Source organism: Pavona decussata, unplaced genomic scaffold, assembly GCF_977016875.1.
Source record: "Pavona decussata unplaced genomic scaffold, jaPavDecu1.1 SCAFFOLD_219, whole genome shotgun sequence".
NCBI classification, from domain to species: domain Eukaryota; kingdom Metazoa; phylum Cnidaria; class Anthozoa; order Scleractinia; family Agariciidae; genus Pavona; species Pavona decussata.
Genome location: NW_028145624.1, coordinates 2640728 through 2666232, shown reverse-complemented (window position 1 = coordinate 2666232; position 25505 = coordinate 2640728). Strand labels below are relative to the sequence as shown.

Sequence of the window (25505 nt, the reverse complement as noted above, 5' to 3'; positions counted from 1 at the left end):
CGATGTCCTTACTGCGGTGAATTATCCGGTGTTCAAACCGGGTCAAATGTTCGGGGAATCGTATTCATGCTAATTAAAAACGCGAACACTCGGGAACGATCGATCATCGGCAAAAATTTATGACATTGGCGATGAATGCCTGCTTCACTGATTTTCGTGTAGATATTCCAAGCATAAAACGAAATGAAGAATAATTTAATTTAGGATAAATGCAACCCGGTATTAAAGCGGACAACTCTGCTCGTGCATTTTTTAATTCGTCGATTGCATCTGGTCGATGAACTGAGGTGTGAGAAATGAAATTTGGTCGCTTGTCCAAGGTTTGTTTGTGAACGCAGTCTAGGTTTATCGACCTGTGTTCTACGTTGCGGATTGGTAGAATTGAACAATAGTGTTAATGTACGTATGTAGACGTGCTTTCTATTCGTTAAAAACACGTGATAATATTGACTGCGACGAAGCAAATCACACTTGCGGATTAAAGAACTCTATCACGTGTCCTGCTATTGGGCATGCGCATAATCAACTTTCAAGCATTTTCCCGAAAATTTACTCAAATGTGGGTTGTTTATTGCTCGCGAATTTGACAGAACTGGAGTATTAAATAACATTTCCGGTATAAAATTTCGGCACGATGACAAATGAACTGGGCTTGGGGAATGCGAAAGACCTGGAAATTAATTTGGTAAAAGCGTTTTTTAAAATTTTCTGCTCGAGAATTGAGAGTCGTTCCTTCTATTTATAGTTATATTTTTACGTAACGCAATTTTCTCACGTGGATAAAATACTGAAAATTTCGACTTTTCGGGACTGTGATCATTTATATTGTTTTAAAAATTACTCGATCAGGCCGGGTTTGTTTTTTGTTTCAGCGAGGATCAAGTCAATCAATCATTTTCCCTCGCCTACAAAAAAGTACATCGTCAGGTCGAACAGTTTTGGGGAAAAACTTGTTCGCCAATGTGGTCGTAAAAATGCTATTTTCAGGCGAAATATATGTGCATGAGAGAGCGCCCTTTAACAATGCACCGTGACGTAAGGAACTCTCGCTTTTGACCCATAATTCTTTTAAGCTGTGTGTTATTCAACATGGCGAATGACTTGAGTTGTCGGATGTGAACGAATTGTTGTTTAGTCGACTGGAGGCTTTAGAACTCTGGTAAAACACGCTTGGATTGTAGTATTCTCACCCAGGCTACGTTATACTTCGCTTTCAGGCATGGAACTGACAACTGGTGGCCATTTAAAAGGAGCATTGTGAATTGGCTTTAATTTTCAGAAAACTGGGTATCAAGCTTCATCGAAAGACGCTGTAAACAAAAGCTGGCTAATTCACATTTTTATGCCGAAATGGATGACCGCCCAGGTTCGCCAGAAATCGATGTGGTCAGAGATGGAGATAAATCGCAAAGGCTTCGCCAAAGAAGCGAACGATTTTACAACGAGCCAACGAGTGCGGACAGAAATCCAACAAGCTTGCGTGCAGCGAATGAAAATGGCGCGAACCGCCTCGCGGCAAACACAAACATCGGAGCAAAGAAGAAAGTTGAGACCGTTAATCTTCGAGTTCGAAACATGGGAATTATCACGGTGAAGAAAGAACCCGAATCAGATGAGGAAGACCAAGGTTCTTTTTCTCTTAGTTCCCTGCTCGAGGAGTGTGATTTCGATAAAACACCGCGTCGAAACAACAGGTCAAAATCGCCGACGTCGTTTGGCGCAGCTAGATCAAAATCCGTGGAATCCGCGAGACAGGCGGGGCCTGCTCCAGGAAAACCGAGACAGAGGTTGGAAAATGTCATCAGCTCGCTAAAATCTGCAAGATCTGTAAATGGTAACAAAGCCGAAACGATCAGCAGGCCATTGAACTTTCATGCAGCCCCTCAACTGATTTCTGTAACACCAAGTCCTCCAAGAATCTACGGTCCTCCTAGCAATGTTCCTGTGGGTGGTAGTGGGCCTCAGATTGTTGATGTGCGATCCTTAGCATCAGTTGTAAGACCAACTACAACCCATGCAACAGTGTCAGTCACACAGCAGCAGCCAGTAGGTAGACCTCTTAATTCAGGACATCAGCGAAGATGCGCAACCAGCCCAGCTCCGATTATACCCCAAATTCCAGGGACTCAAGAACATGTTTCTTCTGCTACACCAGTTGTGCGAGGCACAAGACCCGTAAATATTAGATTTGTTTTGCCTGCCAATGTGCCGTTTAATACTGAGCAATTTCAACAAGTTCTTCAGGCCACCTTAGCCTCTCTGAGTACCCAGTCAAAGGCAATAGAACCAGAACAGCTGCAAAAGGCAATCCAGGCAGCGTTGACTTCTGTCACCAAGTCTACTGTGGCGTTCAACCCCAATCAGCTTCAACAAGCTATCCAGAATTCTTTAAATTCTATTACTAGTTCTGCACCGAATCCGCTAGGGGAACAGACACCTTTGTGCCCAGCGGCTGTCTATTTGCCAAGAAATACACAAAGACAGCCACAAACTATAGCACCAAAACCACCTTCATTGCCAGTACAGCCACTGGTAATGAATGTTGACAGCACGAACCTTCAGAACAATAAACCTTCCTCTGGCAATGCAACTGAAGTCCGTCCTGAAAATTACCTTCCTTCATTACCATCTGTTAGTTCTCCCATAATTGCAAGGACGGAAACAGTAACAAAAAACACTGACATCAGGTCAACTGTAAATGGAAATGGTAGCAATCAGTCAACTTCTGAGGTTCCTGTTGTTAGTTCTTCCGATTTGAGCTCAGCAAGAGATGCACTTGTCAAGGCTCTCCAGAAAAGTCGTACTTTAAACAACTCTGGCTCACTTACATCAACTATGGTTTCATCTGAGCCAGGTTCAATTACAGATACAAGTACAACTTATGATTCTTTTGATCAAGACACAGCTTTCAGTTCACCTCCATCTTCACCACTGCTACCCATGACAGAAGCACCAGCATCTAGTTCTGAGGTGGAAACTATGGAAAGTGGAAGTTCAAAACCTATGTCGACTACTAGTACCACATCTGCTGGACCTGCAGAAATGGTTGCTACCTCCGTGACCTCTGTAGAATCCACCCCCCAAGCAGGTGTCCTGCCAGTGTTCTCTGCTGGACCTCCTACAGAAGCAACAGGATGTGCTCCTTCAATGACCTCTGTAGCACTCGCGCCACCAGCAGAAAGAGGTGCTCCTTCAGTGACCTCTGTAGCACTCACGCCACCAGCAGAAAAATGTGCTTCTTCAGTGACCTCTGAAGCACCCATCCCACCAGCAGAAAGAGATGCTTCCTTAGTGACGTCTGCAGTATCCACTCCACAAGCATGTACACTGTCAGTGACCACAGCAGGACCCGCCCCACCAGCAGAAAGAGGTGCTCCCCCAGTGACGTCTGCAGTATCCACTCCACCAGCACTAATGCCATCAGTGACGGCAGCAGAACCCACCCCACCAGCAGAAAAAGGTTCTCCCTCAGTGACTTCTCTGATATCCACTCCACAAGCAGGTATGCCATCAGTGACCACAGCAGAACCCGCCCCATTAACAGAAAGAGGTACTTCCTCTGTGACTTCTGCAATATCCACTCCACAAGCTGGTGTCCCATCAGTGACCTTTGCAGTACCCGCCCCGCAAGCAACAAGAGGTGCTTCTTCAGTGACCTCCATAGCACCTGCCCCACCAGCAACAAGAGGTGCTTCCTTGGTGACCTCCATAGCACATGCCCCACCAGCAGAAAGAGGTCCTTCTTCAGCGACCTCAGCTGTATCCAATCCACAAGAAGTAAGAGGCACTCCTTCAGTTACCTCTGCAATATCCACTGTTCAAGCAGGTACTCCATCAGTGGCCTCTGCAGGATCTGCTCCACAAGTAGCAATAGGTCCATGGACAAAGGAAATCAATAATCATTCACCATTGCCCATTGGAACACAGATTTCAAGTGTGCCAGTACAATCAATCACTCAGAAAACTATCGCAGCTCCAGTGTCTAATATAAATTTGCAGATTTCAGTGCCTGTCAACATACCCAGTGCACCTGTGAACACAGCAGAGAGCAAAAGAACTGCAGCATCTAAAAACAAGCCTCCACCTACTGGTTGTGGGTGTTGTTCAAATTGCAAAGGTGCTCCTGAGTCTAATGATTTATACATGTGCTATTTTAAGGGATGTGGGAATGTGTACCAAAAGGAATCAGGACTTAGGAAACATCACTATTTCTATCCCAATCACAAGCCTCGTATTCCTTTGGAGAACGCAACACATTCCGTGGAATATTTTTTGCCTGATGATCTTGGTCCCACACACCGCAATGCTCGTTTGCGTGAACTTTTCAGACGCATCTCAATGGAAGAGGTCAAGGAACACGTTTTGTACCGCTTGGCAAAATCTATATCACTTTTTGAGTTACTGGAGATCAAGTCTATGCGTTCTCAGCCATCTCGTGGACAAGCCAGCATTTCTGCCTTTAAAATGTTCAGCGAGTTTGAACGCTTCAGGAAAGAGGTGGAGAGTAGATTGTTGGAGTTGATTTTGTTGCCGCAAGGGCGTGACCCAAAGTCTGAGAAAAAAGAAGAGGGCAAAGGCTCAGCAGCTGCAAAGGAAGCTGGAACTACAAAAGCTGCAAAGCAACAAAATAAGCATTTGCCACCTGTTGTTGTCATCAGTGAAGACAAGAAAACAGAAAGCTCTGAAGGTCAACCTAACAAAGTACCCAGTTCAAATGAAGGCATTCCAGCAACATCAACTGTAGAGACAATTTGCATTGATCCACAACCTGAAAAGGCTTCTGCAACTCCTGCAGCCACTCCAGAGAAGGTTGGAGGCATTCCTGTAACAGAAGTTAAGAAGAGTGGTGATTCTTCTTCTGTAGAGAAGGTGCCAGAAGAATCAGTCCAGATATCAAGTGAATCTGTGGCAGCATCAAAGCAGTCCAGCTCATCTGCACAATCTCTTGGAGCAGGAGGAAAAGAAAAACCATCAGTTGAACCTTCCATTTCTGAGCCACCAAAAGATATGGCTGCAGGTAGTTCTGTTGTGTCTGCCACCAAGGATTCGGTGTCAGTGGAAGCTGATGGACTACCCAAAAAGGATGTCAGTGAAGCAGGCAGTGTCACATCAGCCACACAGTCAGATGATGTAGTCATGGTAGATGCTGAACAGAAAACAGAAAAGTCAAACAAAGAAAATCCAACAGCTTCACAGGATGTAAATGCTGGATCAGAAAAGTTAAAGGTATCCACAGGAGAGCAGAAGCAATCATTAGCCACTAGTGGAAAGGAAAACTCACAGGATCAGACTGGAAAACAACCAAGTGTTGTCATTGAAGAAAACAAAGGAGAGGGTGATGAAGTGGAGAAAACAGGTTCGGCACCAGCGGAGAAAGAGGTTGATAAAAGTGTAGATACTGGAAAGGTCATGGATAAAATGGCCACTGACTGTAATAGAGAGAAAGGCCCAGTAGTGGTGAATGTAGAAGAACACCATAGCGATGCCCAGACAGATATTGACAAGGGCAAGACTGGGCAAGTTAATGAGGAAAAAGGCAATGATGGTAAGACTGTTGCTAGCGGTGATGAACACTCATCTCAAGTTTCCATGCCAACAGATAAAGATGACAAGAGTGAAACTGACAAAAGCAAAGAAAATGGAGGGGATGCAGTAAATGAGATCTCAAAATCAAGCAAGACAACTGCTGAATCAACAGCAGAAAAAACGTCTAAAGAATATGGAGCTGTTAGTGGTAAAGTTGATCAGATTTCAAAGGAGTCTGGCTCTAGGGAAGTTGATATGACCCCTGATGGCAGCGATGACGCACAAAAGGCATCTCAAAATGGGGCACCTACATTGAAACAAAAGCTTTCCAAAGTACTTGCTGAGATCACCATCGAAGATGAAGATGAGATAGACGAAAACAACCTTTTAGACTTTGGCCTTCCATTTGCTGTAAAATATGGTAAAGTTATCAAAACTGTACGAACCCTTGAGGCCAGGAAAATTGCTAGAAAAGAAAATTACACGGAACAAGATATGAAACAGTTCATTTACAACAAGCCCAAAGATGCAGCTATTGCGGTAATAGCTGCAGACTGTCATGCTCACCCAAGCTTTTTCCGAGCATATGTGATGCCAGCTTTGTTAGACAAGCATATTGATGATTTTGGCCTTTTTGGTAAGAAATTACTGAGCAGACTCTACCTTTCAAAGAAAAAATACGTGGACATTTTGAGATCAAGTATTGGCATTGAGTTTGCAAAAATTGTGGGAATTAACATCTTCCCAACGTTTAAAAGAATACAGGATACGTGGCAGAGTGTAAAGGTGATGACACCACAAGATAAACTAAAAAGAAACTTGGTGCTGGTGCTTATGCCAGAGGATGAACGTGAAGTCCCTGGTGACGAGGAGGAAGAACCAGCTCCCACCAACACCATGAGACGTGTGGGTGTCATATACCCAGTCGGAGGACATGGTAACACTGTGCAGAATTCTGTTGTGAGGCCGGTTGGTAACACTGTGCAGAATGCCATGGGACAAGGGACGAGGACAGTTGGTAACACTGTGCAGAATGTCAGAGGACAAGGGACGAGGACAGTTGGTAACACTGTGCAGAATGTCAGAGGACAAGGGATGAGGACAGTTGGTAACACTGTGCAGAATGCCACAGGACAAGGGAGGGATCTCCTAAAAAGACCAAACACAACCATCACAGCGCAGAATGATAACAGCAAGAAACAGAGGCTTGATAACTCAGGTAATCATAAATTTTTATACCTTAAATCTCCAAATTCGGCATTTCGCCGGATCTTATCGATGGGGTTTATTACAAGGGAGGGTATTAAGGAGGCCCGGAAGGGTTTTAATTCCCTTATGCAGAAACCCACATACCGTAGCTAAAGGACCATTTACACGACAGGTAAAAGATGGTACGGATACGTCAAAAAGTGGCACAGTGCCCATACTTTTTGTAAAAAAAAGTACCCATACTGTGTTGGGTCCATGTTTTGAGTCTGTGGACCTAAACCAGCATTGGTCTTTTTTTTTTTTTTTTTCACTTTTCAGCAGGTTTGACCAATATTTTAGCTGTTGTGTAAACGGCCCTTAAGATGCACGCATCAGTTGAATGAATTGAAATTCCTATCCAAAGTCGCCTGTGCACCACATGTGGAAATGTCAAGGATGCTGCCTAATAAGAGCCCAGTAAGCTGGGGCGCCCAAGAAAATACTCTGGTCGCCTAAATGTTTTGCAGCAGCACCTAACACTTCAAATGTTGGGCTCCTAACTTCTTTTTTGGCCTTTTTGGCTCCTTGAAATTTTTCTTAGACAACAGCCTTGAATATAGTTTAAAATTGTGCAAACTTAAAATAAAGCCTGCTGAAAACATTTCCTTTTAACACAAAATTTTCCGTCGTAACCTCTGTGTAGCTTGATTCCTTTAATCCCTGCAACATTCGATATGCCATTTATAATTTAAACAAGTTTGGAAGAAAGTTATCCAGTACAGAATTTTCAGTAAATGAGAAAGTGCCATTTGTCGAATAACAGAAGTTCTAGGTACTGGATAACTTTTCTCACACTGCCATAAAAGATTGCAGAATGTAGCAAGTTTTTGAAAAAGGCAATTAAAACATTGGGTCACTAACTTAGTCTTTCAGACAATCTGCAAAATCTGAAGTTTAGGAGTCCTTTTTATGGACCTGAAATGTTACCATGGTAACTGCAATAACATTACAACATTTTATTGGTATTAAAGAGTTGCCCGATGTCAGTGTTTTCAATATATCTGTATGTTACCGGCATGATTAGAGCTGCTGCATTTTTGTAATCTTTCATTTTCTCACTATCACACTCTAACAGTGTAAACTCTTTGAGCTACCTTATTCAGAGGAAGGGGCTTATAAAAGTAATATTTTCCTTTCTTTATCTTGCGGTGTTTGTTGCATGACAGTTGAACAATTGATGAGACTTTTTTTTTTAATAATATTGTATTCTATTCAGTGAAATTGACAGTAGTTGAGTTTGGCTGAAGCAGTAGTGTTTTAGATCAGGCCCCGGTTGTTCAAAGAGTGGATAACTTTATCCAGCGGATAAAATGTATTGGTTGGAATACATTTTATCCGCTGGATAGCGATTTATCCCCTGGATAAAGTTATCCACTCTTTGAACAACCGGGGCCAGAAGTGAAGCCATGCAGTTTTTGGCATCAGATTAGAAATTTAGTTATATCGTACAACAAAATAGAATCCGTCATAGTTGTAAATTCCTTTTTCTCACTTCAGAAATAGGACAGGAAATTATTGCCTTCCAGCTGATGTTATACAACACTATACAATGTACCTTTTTATGATAAACTGCTACAGGTACATGTAACCCTAGATATTCACATACCCCCCCCCCCATGGAAGTTTTTTTGGGGGTTGAAACCCACCCACCCCACCCCCCCCCTCTTTCCACCCCCTAGAAATTCCAGTCCAGCTTTATCTTTTCCTTTAAGAATGTTGGGGTTTGAGACTCCCTTCCCTCAGTATTTTCAATGAACTTTCACAGGGTGGGGATGGGTATTTTCGTGGAACTTCATGTATGGTATTACAGTCAACTTCCTCTATTGCGAACACCCTCGGGACCACGAGTGAGTGTCCTTAATAGCGAGATTCCGTAGCAGGAATTTATTTCAGTCAAATGTCTGTTCTCTGTTTTTGCTGGGGATTCAGCTGCTGTCCATGTTATCAAGCTGTCCGTAATAGTGAGGAGTCTGCAAGGCGAGAGTTGACTGTAATGTACATAGATCTTACTACTATGGACACTATGTTTAAAATAGTACAAACAAGAGTTTATAAAGGCCTGGAGAAAGGTTTCGTTGTGTATTTTTATTATCAAAGGTGTTTTTCATGTCGATATTTAACGGTCAATATCATTGTTTGATTTTTGTCAGAATAGTAGTTACAGCTGTACAAGTCTGGCAATTCTCCAAAAGCTAAAGACATTGAAGTGTAGACACTGAAAGATTGAATACTTGCAAACCAAAATGAAATGCATACAAATAAACTGAATATGATTTGTGAAATATGTTTAGATGCCCAGAAAGATGCAAGCAAAGCAAACAAAACACAAGCAGAAAGCTCTGCAAAAGCTGCTGTTCAGTCTAACAGCACTGACAAAGGACAGAAGGCTGATGGCACGTCTAACGCCAGAAAGAGTGCCACTGGTGACAAACGCCAGCCAGGTGGAAACAACAAGAGCCGAACAAATCAACCTGGCCCAACAGAAAAACAGAAAGAAAAACAGAAAGAAACAACACCTTCACCTGCTAAATCAACAGCTTCAGGTAATGATTGTATTAAATTCAGTAAAGGACGATGCCTTCTTTTGTTACTGCACATCTCGGGTTGGTCCAAGAACCTCTAATTTCTTAAGGATAATGCCTGCTACAGCTGTAATTCAAAGATATTTCTGTGTGGTTTATGACTATGGGGAAAAGAAAGAACTTAGCAAAGACTTTTGAAATCCAAAAAGAAATTTTGGGGGTAACACATTTTTCAGAGATAATCGCAGTTTAGTTTGGAAAAAATATCATTGTTATGTATTGTAATGCTTTTGGAATTGTTGCTTAATGTTCTCTAAAAAAAAAAAAACGAGGTTCCACCAAATTCTCTTTTCAGATTCCAACAGCCCTTACTACATGTAGGATCTTCTTTTCCCGCAAAGCCATTAACAGCTGTATTAGGAGGTACCAGCCTTCACCCAAAATGCATAAAGCGCATTTATTATTATTCATAAATGCTTCTGTTGTTCAGTCTGGTTGGTTTAGCAGAGTATTCATGCTTGGGTGAAAATCCTGGCATATTCAAGATAGATCAGACCAGGCAAGTCGCACTGATTGATTTTGCTTCAGTTGCTCTGATTTATTTGAATCTCTGCTCCTACAAAAAATATTTCCAAAAACATTTACAAAATATTTACAAAAAATGTTTAGCTTTCTGTAGTCCCTTGTGTAAAATTCTCAGCGAATGGAAGTCAAGGGTTTTGGTTCGTTTTTCTGCACTCCTTTGCATGATGTGGCAGAGCACTTGAACAGTTACAGCCCTCAACATTGGATAGTGTTAGTCAGTAAATTTTTATTCTATTGCCGTATAAGGTAAAAAAAATAATCTTCAAGGGTCCTTTGAAATCATTTATAGAAGTTGGCGTGTAAAGAAATTTATTAACAGTGCTGGAAGAATCGGTCAATTAGAATAGTATTTCAGTACAAATCCACAATCAAACCTGTAATATCTTGGCTGTTGAATTCCCAGAAGTACTCTAAAATTTCGCAGAAAGTCCGTGGCCTGAATAATGATTTGAGCTGTCCGCCTGCTCATCGCCTGGATAAAACAACAATTTGTACTTGAAGCGCAATTTCTTCGCTTGTATTTCTCGGATTTCCGCTGTAGAAACTGTTGAATATTCCTTAGTAGTTATTCTTTCGATTTACCATTTCGAAAAGGTGTGTTTTCCTTTGGAAAACATGAAAATCGGCGACTAAAAATTTAGCCGCGCGGCCCACAAGGCAACAAAAACTGAAATTTGACTCGGCTTCCTATAGACAAAAAGCTCTTTTGTCTAGGTCCCCGTAAGACCTAAAAATATATGCGCAGTAAGTCGATTCTGATTGGTCAGTCCTTTCTGAAGATAATGAGAACAATAGGGGACAAAAAAAAATCGATTCTAGGGAGGGGTAGGACCCGAACGCGAAGCGAGCACGAACGTGCCCGAAATCATGGGCAGTTTTGGCCGGCACGGTGTGTGATGGGTTAATCCCCAGTAGTGACTAACTTTTAATTTCTCCTTACAATGTCGCTGCTTGATTAAACATTTAAGTCAGGAGAATAAAGGAAATAATAAGCAAAGATGAAATGCCTTGATTTGTAGACAAAATCTCCCATTGTAGTAAGATAAGAAATATATGGAGGATAGTGTGGAGAAGATTCATATTGATATTGGGGTGGTAAGGGTTAACAGTGTTTTCAAAATAAGCTGTCGGCCGTCGCATGCGACGGCAACTTCTCTATTTGCGACGCCTATTTTCACTCTGATAAATTCCCAAAATAAATAAAGCGATTGACAAATAACTTACTAGTCTACCAATGAGTTACTAAAGCAATAAACAAACAAGCCTGGCTCACATTACGCAGAAACAATCACATAAAACTAGAATGAACGACGATCGAAGCGAACGTCGAGTGAACGTGGAGTAGGCTTAGTTGCTGGGCAGTGGTTTCTTTCAGCCAGTACTCCATGTAGTGCTCATTATAAGCACATGGCGAACTTCGCGTGAATTTCGCACTTAAAGTTGTGATGCAGAGTTCGATCCAAGTTGGTATACATTGCGTAAAGTTTGAGTACAGTTGGTGTAGAGTTCGCATACAATTAGCGTAGAGTTTGCGAAAAGTTGGAGTAGAGTTCGTGCAACGTTTGCGTAAAGTTTGCGTGTAAAGTTGTTGTAAATATACAGGAAATTATTGTTTAGGTTGATAACAACTACGTTAGTCATCGATTGTTATCTTTAGCACTGATGATGTGTTTTGTGAGACTGACAAACATTAGTCAAAATCTTCTCAAATGGAGGCAACATCCACATGAACATTCTGAAGGGTGACGTACTGAGGCCCTTTGGTTTTGCTTTCTGTTTAAGCCTGTAATAGCTTTTTTATAACCAATAAAGTGACAAATTGCCATGTTTTCAGCAAGACTCGAACTGACTGTTTAGTGTTTCAGAATGCAGGAAAATGCATCTCTGAGAGTATAACACGCCAAAATTTTCTGGGGGGCCAGGCCCCCAGACCACCCTAGAAAACAAGGCCCTCCGGGCCTTGTGCAGACACTACCTGTCTGCAATGACTCCGTGTCTGCAACGTCTACTTTAACAGCTCCAACTTCTACTTGAAAACCTACTGAAAACGCTGGTTAAGCTGCTCAAGGCGTAAATTGATGACAATATTGATGGACAAGCTGACCCAAATTATTTATTTTATTTTATTTTTTTATTCTATTAGCTTCGCCAACATAATATAAATACATTCAGGTAATCAAACAAGGTAGCAAAGAAAAAGTGGCAGGGATTCCGCAACAGCATGAGCCCGTTATTGCGGGCCCAGAAAGTTAAAAAATATAAGAATTATAGGGTTTGAGGAAAAAACTAAAAGTAATTTATGGATGAGATCATTATTAATTTTACACCCATCTTCATCTACATTGTACAGTAGCTTTTTGATTGAAGGGTTTTATAGAAGACCTAGTGAAATAGCAGCAGTTTGTCTTCAAAATGATTCTAATTCAATTTATCAAGACAGTATTATTACATGTACAATGAGACCTCTCCTTACGGACACCTCTCTATTACAGACAGTTCACTTGGTCCCTGAGAGACCGAAATCCACATTATAGCCTACTTCTCTAAAACAGACACTGCTATAATGCTGACACTTATTCCTGTCCCCTTGGTACATCTGTGATAAAGAGGTACGCCTGTACAGGGTTACGTAACAGATGAAGTTTTGTACATGTGCACTGTACAAAGGTCCTTTCTTCATTTCAAATTCTTTTTTCACCACTTTGCAAAATAATTTTCAATAAATTATAGGATGTGCCTGTTGGGTTTGACATTTGCATTGGCAAGTAGGCCTGCACACACTAGTTTGAAACCCTATAAATTTTCTAAGTCCCCTCTTTGAGGAAATATTAATTTTTATGTAATGTTTAAAACATGAGCAACAGTGTTTTTTCGGGATTAAAACCACAAGGTGCAGCCGAGTGGTTTTAGGCCCAATAAAACATGTGCTGCGAGTTTTTTGAACAGCTTCAAAAACATTCCTGGAAAAGGGTGTGTCAAAAGAGTTTATAACATTTTGCGAAGGTTGGAAATAAGCATACGAGAAAAACATTACACAGCACATACTAATAAGGAGGAGGTTTTATCGGGTTTTAAAACCAGTGCACGTGATCGACCATTTGATAGGTCAATGGGCTTATGAATTATTAATGAGTTTTTAAATTTATTGTTTGTAATGTGACTCCTAAGCTTAATTAAGACACTCCAATACAGGCAAAGGCTGTGCAAAGATCATTCCTTTTTTAAAATGTTATCATTGATTTGACTGTTATTCTATTTCATCAGGCTCTACAGTTTCTGTGACACATGTATCGACTGTACAAAGTAATCCAAGCACTAGTTCAGAGCATGCCTACTCCAAAACACCTAGCACCACAAATGCTGCGTCAGTTATACCAAAGAAGGCAACAATCTACACCAGTGCAGGCAAGGTAGGAACCTCGGCACTGCCCTTCTCGTCTGCAAAAGGTTCTCCACTCTACCTGGTTCCTGTGGAAAAACTCTCTCCCAAACTTGTTGAACAGTTCATCAGTCAAGGCAAAGGAGATCATGGCGTCAAAACCCGAAGTGCGAGCAGCGGAAAGAAAGGCAAACAAACCAAGCAAAGCTCTCAGGTGCTTGTACTGATCCCTTCGTCAAACCCAAATGGTAGTCCAACTATACAGACACTAACGTCTGAAGAACAGCTCAAGAGTGATGGTGGTAAGAAGCCACTGCTGCTCCTTCCGGCTGACAAGGTGCCTAAGTCCATGGCCAGTCAATCACCTTCTGTTCGCAGAAAAATGGTGATAACTATGGTGGCACCTTCAAGTGCAAGTGGAAATGCTGGACAATCAACTTCCCAGAGTGTGACAACCACAAGTTCCACCTCAGCAGGTACAATATTTGTGTACATGGTTTACGTAATGTTTAAAAAACGAGTAGGAGTGTTTTATCGAGTGGTTTTAGACCTGTTAAAACACGTACTGCGAGTTTTTTGAACAGCTTCAAAAACATTCCTGGAAAAGCGTGTGTCAATAGAGTCCATAACAATTACGCTTTTGTGAATGTTGGAAATTAGCATACGAGAAAGACACCACATACTAATGAGGAGTGTTTTATCAGCCGATAAAACACCGTATACTAATAAGGAGGAGGTTTATGGATATAAAGTCACTGCACGTGATGTATTATAAGTTTTTGAAAATATTCTTTCAACTTCATCTTATGTTTGTACCAAACTATGTAACAGTAAGGATGCACCATTTTCTGTTTGTTTCAATAATTTCTGATCTTTTAACCCTTTAACTCCTAATATCAAAGAACAAATACTCCTATCTTGTCCCCATACTTTTCTTACAAAAGTACTGGGGAGAAATTATGAAAATAAATTATCAAGAAAATTCACCTGGGGTGATCATATCCTTAATTCTCATGACCTCAGGGGTTGATATTGATATTACAAGGAGAAATTTGATGCTGATCACCATTTGGGCAATAAAATTAATGACTCTTGAGTAATTTGGAGATACTGTTCTCTATATGAATGTGTTTTGAGGTGTGGTATTGTTGAGGTTTACTTGTCAGACTGTCAGTTTAAAAATTGGAGGATCAGGGATTTAAGGCTAGGTTGCTCTCTGCGTCATGTTTTTTTCTCAGTCAAAAGAACGCTGTACTCGACATTGTACGGCTATCTTTACCCATGTGTGTAAATGCTATGCATACAAAAAGGCCAGGGGAAACTCTGCAATGGAACTACTATCGCATCCAGGGAGTAGCTGTAATCCTAAATCGTCCTAGTTGCTTCATTCTACAGGAGTCAGGGATCAATTTAATGAAACTTTGACACGTGTAGCATACAGGCTGGGCTGTTGGTTTGACATGCACACACAAAAGGAAACTCAGTAAAGAAAGCAAAAACGAGTTGAGTGACCATTGTTAAAGACCTCTAACAATGTTTCTTGGACTTGTTTTCTCCATGAATGTTTCATAATAAGGGTCCAGATTAAATGAATATGAATATACATGTATGAAACATATTATATTTTGAACTGTGGGTGAAACATTAAATAGTTCTAAGAAAGATCCTTGCAGTTATTTACAGCAGTTGCGAAAAGAAGGTTTGAAAAAAGGGTGTAGATTGCTGGTTGCAATATTGTAAACACTTAAATTGCCCGAGGTTACAGTGTATTTACTTTAGCTGTGCTGGGCCACCTGTGTTTAATTTGCTTGACTATTTGGATTGGAGGCAATGTCACGTTTGAAACATCAGCACTCAAATCTCTTTCAGTGGCCAATTTAACTTTTAATTAGTTATCAACTCTGTTGATAAACCAAATATTTGTTTAACACTGTGTTTCTATCAAAGATAATAATTTTATATTCTATGATTATGTCCTTATTTCCTCGTTAAGGAGGCCAACTGAATGACGCTGTTTCTGCTGCCCTGACAGTTCAAGGACCAGTTATGAGTCTAACAGAAAGCAACTCAGACACAAGCACATCAACAGCAACAGCGTCCAATTCATCTTCAGTTTCCATGGTCACATCTGAAGCTGTTGTGGAATCAGTGGATACCAGTATAACTAGTTTAGTTTCAGTTGTTAATAATACATCCGCTCTAAACTCGTCTACAAAAGATGGTGTGGCTGAAAGTACAAAGTCAGTTTCAAGTACCGAGCCTATTAATGTCGACCAAATGCACTCATCAGTATCAAAGGGATCATCATCGCAGGCTTCTGAAGAAACTTTGCCGAGTGAGAATTCTGAAGCAAATGCGACACCCACATCAGCTTCTAATGAGCCCACTGATCCAAGTGAAAAATCACAAGGAAGTACTGCATCTACAGAGTCAGGTGCTGTCGACAGCCAGGGTGATGGTGGACTTGATGTCCTGGGATCAACCTTGTTGCCTAGTGACTTCACATTAGATAACCTGCTTAAGGATATTACAGGGGATGACGCGGAAATTGAAGCTAATGAAATGCCACCTCTTGATGTATCAGAAATCATTAGCAGCTTTGGTGATATACCAGTTGAGTCTGACATTAGCACTACTGCTACCACATCAGATGGCACTGTTACTGTAGCTTCACAGGGCACGACAGTTGACTCTGACAGTGAGATGAGAAGTGGTAACCAGGGTAGTGCTATTGATGATGACGGCAGCGCAAATCCTAGAAGACAGTCCCCAAGGAGAGCACCCGCCCCCTCCAAGTCAACACCAGTGAGTTCCCTGGCAGATGTCTCCTCTCCGAACACGTCAGGTATGCTTGCAAATGAATGTACTGGTAGATCTTTTCACAGTTGCATGTGCCATCTTGGTTGGGGAGCAAACACTGCTTAAGTTAGAGTAAATTTATGGGAATTTGAGTATCTTTTGAGGGACTTTCAAAATGTAAAATTATTTTGAATCCGTATATTTCATTTACATGTATGTCATTCATCTGAACAAAACTTATGGTAGTTCATTGAAGATGTTACAATGTTTGTTAGTTCTCATGACAAATTCTCTTTTGGCACTTGTCATTTGGTGGGAATTTGCATTATTGTGAATAGAAGGGTTTGTGTGAAGTTTTAAAAGTTTGTTTAGGGCTGCTGTAGCCAGAATTTGTTATCAAAATCTGGAATTACAGAGGTTCAAAGTTGGCCAAAATCCCATGCATTTACTGTAATTTTTCCCTGTCCCCCACCTCCACCCCCAAATCAAAATGGCTTCAGAAACCATGTAAATACATGTACATATCTCTTGATTAAGAGGCTCAGGACATGGCTTGTGTTGCAATGTTGGAAATTAATTTTCTTGCTTAGTAGGAAGTTGCGTCCTTTCAAACCCCTCTGTAGAAAATTTCCTGGCATCTCCCATCTTGTAATTTTATCCTAGTCTTAATGCATACATGACATGTTAAGGGTTTTTTTTTTTAATACATTATGGAGAGCTGTTGGAGGATTTGATGGCTAGAATTTCATGCTATGTACTCATGCTTGTTCTGAAAGTCACAGAATATTATTTTGTTAGCCAACAATTTCTTGGGTTGCATGTTAGTGTTGGTCTCGTATTTTGAAATGCCCAAACAGTCTCCGGCTTACAGAGGAAAATGTTAGTCTGACTGCCTTGCAGTCTCAAATTTACCACACCAACCTTTAAGTGTCGACCTGTATTAAGCATTCAATAAACCATTCCCTGAGGGGAGAGCCTAATACAAGTTCGACTGGCGTTGTTTTCTGGATTTTATTGGTTACAATAGCAACAATATACCCTGTGTAAAACAGCCTAAAGTGATTCTTGCAGACACTCAAAAACAAGCTCGATGGTGCCATTGTTTTACTATCGAATTGTAATCTGCATTTCAAATTGCAACTTTTTGCAAAGTTGAAAGGGAGGGGTTCCACGTTAGGTTTTCAGTTAAGGTGGCTCTGAATCCCTTCTTACAATTTTGTTTTTAATTTCTAAAAAGTTGCATCTTGACATGCTGATTACAATTTGATAGTTAAAATATGGGGTCACCGAGCTCTTGTTTGAGTTATACTCACCTGAAGCTACTTAAGGGCTGTTTTAACAGGAGGTATTGTTTCTATGGTAAATTGTTAAGTCCTTCCTAACGAGACAGATGACTAGGAAGTGTTCCTGAACTCGTTTGGTTCTGTTCTAGGTGGGTCGAGAGAAGATTCAGACACTGAAGATGGAAGTCCCCCTCGTAAACTCCGCAAAACCCTGACAAGAACGTCTGCGAGGTCCTCTCCACAAGTGACATTTGTCCCTGATAAAGAGGTCCCTGGAAAAAGCTCGCATGGATCACCAGTCAAAAACAAAGGAAGAAAACAGTAACTAGGTAATGAAGAGTTAAAATGGCAGCGGAACTGCACAGGGCTGAGCTGCCCCAGTTATCGCTTAACTATATCAATTCACTTTTGGTGTTTCACTTCCAAAAGACGTTTCGTGAAATTCTGCTGTGAAGCAAAAAACTTTTACTTGACTACTTAACCGTCTCATCCACAGACTCAAAAGATAGACATTGTACAGCATAGGAGAGTAGAGCAAAGGAGAGTAGAGCCCAGTTGCTTTCATTTGAATGGCCACACTTTAGGGTTTCATCCACAGACTCAAAAGTTAGAATCACCTTGTACAGCATGATAAACAGCACCACAGGAAAGTACTGCTCAGTAGCTTTTATTTGATTGGTCACACTTCAGGATTTCATCCACAGATTCAAAAGTTAGACTTTGTACAGCATATTAAACAGCGCCAAAGGAAAGTACTGCTAAATAAATAGTCACACTTCAGGATTACATCCAGACTCGTAAAACCACCTTAGACAACAGAATAAACAACACCACAGGAGAATACTGCTCAGTAGCTTCGATTTGAATAGTCGCACTTCAGGATTTCATCCACAGACTCGCTAAAACCACCTTATGCAACATAATAAACAGCACCACCGGATAGTGCTGCGCGGTATCTTTCAGTGGTCAAAGCTTTATCCATAACCTGATTGAGGAAAGTGAAGGGGTGGAATGTTTGAATTCAAAGTTCCACGAAACTTGTTTCAGTTAATCCAGCAAAATAATTCCAAGTATAGTTGATTCAACAGCAGTTAAAGTAACTACAAACAAATAAAGCCAGCAACTATTAATTCTGGCTTAACTGTTACGCGTAATTTAGGTATTTATCAGTCCTTAATCCCCGTAGGTCTTGTTGCTAAGCAACATCGCGTATCAAGGAGGCCCTTGTCAAACGTGGCACTAGTTGTACTATCTTTTGATTGGTTTAGGCGAATCGGAAACCCTTTTAACGCCTGGACGAGAATGTGTCAAAATCGGCACTTCTCTCCTAGTGGACTCGATACGCAGCCGGTAGGTGGGATTAAAGGAGATGTTTACCGCAGAGTATTGGACGTGAACAATTAATACAGACAGCATACTGTAGACTGTATATTTCAACAATTAATGCAGATAGCTTGTACATTGTTACTCACGGCAAGAATCTGAACTATATTAATTTTTAGCAATGTTTGGATTCGTCTGTTCGTGAAAGTTTCTTCATTGAAAGCCGTTTAGTGTATTTAAAGGGGACTAAGCTTTGTTGCAGATGCAACTAGTTCAGTATAGAAAGAGGTAGATAGTTCAAAATTCAAGTTATTTCAAATGTTTATTCTAGGACAGACTTGATTTAGTTCTTTTAAAAGAGTCGCCAGTTTATCTTGAGGCTCTCGCCTGCTCGCGGTCACCTCCCCTTTCCATCTCTTTGACAGAGGAAGCCGAGAAACAGCGACGTCTACGCGTAGGCCATTGTGATTGTGATCTTGAACTTTGTTTCTCGTCCATGTTGAGATCTTTGTGTAGATGGATTTAGTCGTTAGGTACGAGTAGATCAAATTAAGCCGGGGCGTGATTTCTTTCGTAGAAATGCCCCTATTTCCCTCACTTTCTAGGCGAAGAAATGCTTACTTATAATCGCAACCTTTCTATGAATTAGTATCTCATCTCGTGGACTGGAAAGGGGAGATGATTATTCCTCCAATTGATGGACATCAGGAAGCGTGACATATTCAAATAGGAAATATATGAAGAATTTTCAGCTGCATTGCGGCTGCGCTGCTCAGATGCTATCGGTTCGCAGGTTAAACGCAGCGAAGCGGCCAAACTCAAGCACCTTGTGACGCAGCCTCGTTCCCAGGCCTCGTGGCGTTTATCGGGCGGGCCGAGTTTCATGTCGGAGGCTTGGGGTCAAACTCGATATTCAGCGTAAACGGCGACGTCGTCGGACTGGGGACGAGGCTGAAGGAGACGCTGGTCACAGTCTCACTTCCACTTAATAATTTTATTTAGACCAGGAAAATTTATCTTGTGCTTATCATTCGATTGTCCCATTCTCGCAAATTTCATTCGTGTTTGGTTAGTTAAGAGGTTGTTTTTGTAAGTGCATTATGTTCTAAGAATTAAACATTTATAAAAATTTTGTGTGCGTCTTGAATTGAAATGTCTTCGTTGGGGGAGATTTAGTTTACAGCCAACTCTCGGTCTGATAACGCACACCTTCGGGGCACGGTTTGGGTTCCGTAATAGAGACAGTCCCGCCCACACAAACCCGGTTAAATTCGAAAACGCGTCAATAGTTTGCCATCTACACTATCGTTTTGTATGGTTTTTCCGGTCCCTATTAAGGACGGTGCCTACTAATACCGAAGTATTCAGTTTGCGCGGTTTATTACCTTGCGGGAAAAGTAGATCTTAGCAAGGGCTATTGAAATCCATAAAGAAAATTGGGGGTAACCCCGCATTTTTTAGAGATAAATAAGGAAAGATTATTCTAAAAGCAGTAAAATACAAAGCAATTATTGCATTTTTTTTTCCGTAATGAAGCTTTATTATCTCTGAAAAATGCATGGTCACCCCAAATTTTCTTTTTGGATACCGAAAGCACTTGCTAAGTTCTGCTTTTTCCGCATACTTGTAAACCACGCAAAAATATATCTATTTGTAGGCACCACCCATAGGAAAACCGAGTATCTCGAGATGCGTAGTAACAAAAGTTGGCACCGTCCTTAAAACGCTCCCTGGCCCCCAGATATATTCAATAACCACCGGTCTTAAATTCCTCTCCACGATAACAGGGTTTCCGTAGCAGCAAGGTTCAAGGTGTGTGAGAGGTGACTATATTAGACATATTAGGTCTTCCTTCAGTCCCAAATTCCTTTTTTCTTTAAATACCCCTCTTCAAATATGCCCGCCAAATTTAATTTCCTAGGAGCAAACGAGGGTTTTGTTGTTGTTGTTGTTTTAAGCACTGCCCAAGCATAAAGCTTGGTTTACACGTACGACGCAAGCATAAGCATAAGCACCAGGATGTTTACACGTGCGATAAGCATAAGCATCCATAAGCGTAAGGTGACATACGCAAGCACAGAAGCATGAAAATTTGGCGCAATCGCGAAGCCGGGCTGCCTTTTCGCGCGAGATTTGATTCCAACATGGCGGAAAATGGCAACGCATGAGTAACTAGAATGTACGCTGACAACTTGTCACTGTTTTTCAGTTTCCTTTCCTCGGCTTGTGCTTATGCTTGCGTCTTTCCGGTTTACACATACGACGCAACGACGTAAGAACAAGCACATGCAAAGAGAATGGAAATCGTTCCACTCTCTTGTGCTTGTGCTTATGCTTGCGTCGTTGCGTCATTCGTTTAAACCGGAACGACGCAAGCATAAACACAAGCGCAACTTGAGCACAAAGCGCTTATGCTTGCGTTGCACCGGTTTACACGTAGGTTTCCTGTGCTTATTCTTGTGCTTATGCTTATGCTTGCGTCGTACGTGTAAACCAGGCTTAATATTTACTTATTCAGTAGGCCGGGGAACTACCAGAAGTATTGGCTAGTTACTAGCCCTCTTTCTCTTTCCTTACGCGCGGTCAACAACTGTACACACATTGAAAGAATGATTGAAACAAACAAAACTGTAGAGGAATAACACTTCTCTGTTATTATTGACTTATGCAAGTTACTATAAAAGTGTGATTTAAAAAGTCTTGCGGACTGTTTATGAGCATCATTTTGCAGTCTAAGAGCCGAGCATAATTTGAAAAGTTTGGCATAATTTTTAGCATCATTCGACAAAACTGAGGGCAGTGCTAGCAGCGTAATATGCCAAAGACTTTCCTCTCACCTCACGTGTGTAAGGTGGCCAGGCGAGCAAGAAGCGCCTCCGATACCGAAGGGTAAGCCTTGAGAAAGCTCGAAAATACATGTACACGCCTTTATTTCACTCACAAAGCCATTCTAGTGGAACGATAAGAATCTCCTCGACCTCCCTTTAATTTGACCAGCAAACTAGTCATGCGCTTTCAAAGAATTTTGAGGTGATATTACGGCACGGAACGATTTTAATTAATGAAACATTTCTTTTTTTATGAAAAGGTGTTGTCGCGTAACATGGTGCCCCTACATTTTTCGTCGAAGCGGCAACACATCGCTATTTTTTTTTCCTTTCCCTTTTTTTTTAACCTGTCTTCATGTCCTTACAATATGTTGTTCTGTGTTAATTAAAAGTTGTCTGCGTCCAATGTTGTGTTGAAATTCGTCCTCAAAAGTTGTTCCTTAAACATCATCCTTACCAACCTCGTTCCAAGGGCCTTTTCCCTTGCTTGGCGGCGTGGCCGGGTGAGGCGGGATAAAGCCCTGGGATCGGCCGGTGAATTCTTCATTTTGATTGGTTGATTCATATGAATGCTATATAATCAGTCGTTGCCCTTCTCTATACATTAATCCCGGAGTGTTTTACAAAAGAGATTGAATGTAGGTTCCAAACTGAAACAATACGTTCAGCAACAAGGAGTTAATAAGCGAGTGTCATACACTACTCTGGGGGAAGCCATGACAACCTGTTCACCGGAATTTCCTCCCAACACCTGTCAACATTGTTACTAGTGTTACTAGTACGTACACGGACCAGCTGGCCAGTTTCCATCTTTCACTGAGGCGGGCGTAAGGAATAGCTTAAGCTTGTTAGTACCCGGTGCACTGCGTGGCGATGTGGCGGTTTCGATCCGAAAGATCGGAAGGTACGTCGTTCAAGGTTAGGTTCAGTGCTCTTCTTTCTGTGTGTAGCTCTACGATTCGGACTAGCATCCCGTCCAGAGGGGAGTAGGTACGTTGGTCTCTTTTATAGGGGATAACCCTATACCTAGTCGGTATAGGGTTAACCCTATACCCTAGGGGATAACCCTATACCTGGTCGGTACCATCCATGGGGAGGGGGTGGGTACTAGTACTTCCCGCTACAGGAAATCAAGTTAAACACTAGACAAAGCACAAGTTGCACCGAATTTCCTCAATATTGCCCCCCAAACACACCAAAAGTTCTCTGAAATTAAAGCTGTTCATTTTTTTTAGTAAGATTTGCCCCAAAGTCGCTTGTATTTTTGAGAAAGATAGGAAAAACATATGCTTGAATTTTGGTTTTAAAGATCGAAAACCCTTTGCGGCCAGAGAATAAACAAACTAATTGAAATATCTATTCATCATCATTGTTCGGCCACTACCGAGATAGAATTCATCACAGCGCGTCAAGAATCTTTGATCCCCATACTTCAGTACTCAATTTCCTGTAGTTCGTGGGCCTTCTAGTCTTTCTAGTCTTGCGGTTTGAAAATGGTGGTCTCCAACACACAACGTCTGAGATGACTTGGTCCTTGGCTCGGAAACAATGTCCGGTAAAGCGTGCTCGATACAAACTATTTATCGATATAGTAGTAGAAAAATACACGAAACTAGAAGCGGTTCACGCAGTGAAAAGTTCCTCCAAAGTGAAAAAGCTGCCCGAAAGGTCAAAAGTTGCCTAGCAACTTGTGGTTGAACCTTTAAGCACTGGCAGTATAGATTAGCGATCAGGCTTGCTTGTTACACCAGGAAATAAGAACGCTCTTCAAAGTGGGACTGATTCTGCTTTTATCGTCGAGTTAGGTCGGCAATGGGCATGCGCTGCATAAGAACTACCACTGACAAGCGCTATCGCTTTCAGCATCCTTTGGTTTATGATACAATCTAACTAAAACTTACGACGAAAGTCAAATTAAAATACGGGACCTAATATTCCTAACCTGCGCTTGAGGAGAAAGAAGGAAGAAAACCTCTGGTTTAGACATACTAGAGAATTTAAACGTGAATTCAAGTCAAAACTATTTTACCGGTTTATCCTGTTTTTCTATTTTGCCTTACTACTATTCGTATTTCGAATTTTCGAAACCTGGCCGATGAAAAACTGAGTGTTCTTCTTGAAATTATACCGAATAATTCGGGGAATAGCGGGTTTTATGGCCCCGAAAAGGCTCAGAATGATGAAAAAGAGAGAATAAAGGACAAAGAAGGGAGAGGAGAGAGAGAGTAGAGGAAAAAAAAGACTATGCAACCTTTGTTCTTTATACTGGCAAGCGGAGAAACCATTCCGCGCACAGCATTCTCTAGGAAACATGACTTGAGCGGTCCCGTTTTCAAAAATCCGGGAAGATATATATTTTTCTTTTCAATTGTTCAGTCTGAGGACCGTCTTAATGAGCGTGGTTTCCACCTTAAATATTAATTTATTATCATTATTATTCAACTCTGTGACTTGTGAGAAGAAATAATTATGGAATTTTACCCTGATGAATATCTCCTAGATTCGAAAGTTAATGAATCGTTCCGGTCCAATAGTGTAAAATAATTAAAGATTCCGGCGGAACTTAATAAAAGAAAAGTTGGTGTGGCGGTCAATAAAGGTTCTGTTTGCCGTGAGGATAGTAAATTGAGTTTCCAGGTACGTGTCTTTCAACTCTTCGCTCAGGGCCTGGGCCTTTTAACACATACAGTTTTGATGCAGCTTTTGTCGCACCGTCACTGCAATTTTTCTTACGCAAGGTTGCGACTTCAAAACACACGTGTAAACCAGCTGCTATTTCAGCGCTATTTCGTAAAAACGTCTTCTGGGAAATCCACAGGTCACCAAAGCGTGATGTGACACAGGTGACCATGCAAGCTTGATATAAAAGTTTGTATGGCGTTTAAATTAAATCGAAAATAAGACAATAGTATTCCCACAACAACCCACAAAAATTATAATGAAGTCTGAAAAAAGCTTACCCGGTGTGTTTTGCTGTTTTCAAGGCTTCTCAGTAAGCTTTTTTCAGACTTTATTATAATTTCTGTGGGTTGTTGTGGGAATTTAATATTGTTGTCTAATTTTCGATTTAATTTTAACACCATACAAACTCTTATATCACGCTTGCATGGTTACCTGTGTCACAGACCCGTGGGAAATCCTGTTATATGTTAATTTCCTTGAGGTTGAAAACCCTTGAATATCACGCGATTGATCGCGCTGAAATTGATCTCCACTTAGTTCACACACGCGATTCAAAATCGTAACTTAAGCAGGGCAAAAATTGCATCAAAAAGTGCGATAAAAATTCAACTAAAATCGTACGTGTAAACGGCGTTGAACAAGGATTTAATTTTAAAATTTAGCGAGATCAACGATCGAGGGAACTGTTGCCTTTAATTGAGTAATTTAGACTGAGGATAATTTGGTCACGTAAAAATTGAACAAATAATTGTTCTCCTCGAAAAAAGTCTTGAAAACACTACGAAGACAGTACTTCGGTCTATGAAAAACAACAGATACTTGGAACCGCATATAACAACTAAAAATACATACCAAGAACACAGTTCTATCCTTCTCTAATTTAGCTAATTTATCGGCTTAAAAAAAGTCGCCCGCTTGAATGAATTACTAAATGTCAATTTTTATAGCCGAGTCGTAATTGTTGAATAAATTAAGGAAATAATGAATTAACTAATAGTCAGCTAATGAATTGACTCTGATTAATTAACTAATAATTATTGTTCGATCGGAACAAAAATAGCCATTACACAAGCGCTGAAAATAGGCTTAGCTAGGCATAGCATGTTTATGTTAAACTGTTGTTCATTCCACCAGCGGTTTTGTCTTTCAATTTATTTCTTGTCTTAATGGGAAAATATCAGCAAGTAGTCTATTGCTATTGACCAACTCGAATTATAAAATTTTGGGGCACTATTTTGCCGTCAATTATGGCTGATCTTTGCCCAAAAATATTGGATTTTGCTCTCCGCTGAGCCTCCGGGAGACTGGGACGGGTAGTCACGTGACTGAT

At 41.0% G+C, this 25505-nt stretch overlaps 1 protein-coding gene across 3 annotated transcripts; it reads left to right on the top strand.

Annotated features, from left to right (window-relative positions):
- Positions 1 to 1062: 1062 nt before the first annotated feature.
- Positions 1063 to 18128, top strand: LOC146459509 (uncharacterized). 3 transcript variants are annotated; one of them, XM_085089428.1, is made up of 6 exons: positions 1063 to 3640; positions 3689 to 6745; positions 9066 to 9317; positions 13146 to 13736; positions 15254 to 16105; positions 17492 to 18128. In XM_085089428.1, exons 1-6 carry the CDS (start codon positions 1351 to 1353, stop codon positions 17665 to 17667), a joined length of 7218 nt encoding a protein of 2405 aa, XP_084945554.1. In that variant the 5' UTR covers positions 1063 to 1350; the 3' UTR covers positions 17668 to 18128. The 3 variants fall into 3 exon arrangements, with proteins under 3 accessions (XP_084945554.1, XP_084945553.1, XP_084945552.1); XM_085089427.1 differs by having other exon boundaries at positions 1063 to 6745; positions 15254 to 15511; positions 15551 to 16105; XM_085089426.1 differs by having other exon boundaries at positions 1063 to 6745.
- Positions 18129 to 25505: the final 7377 nt, after the last annotated feature.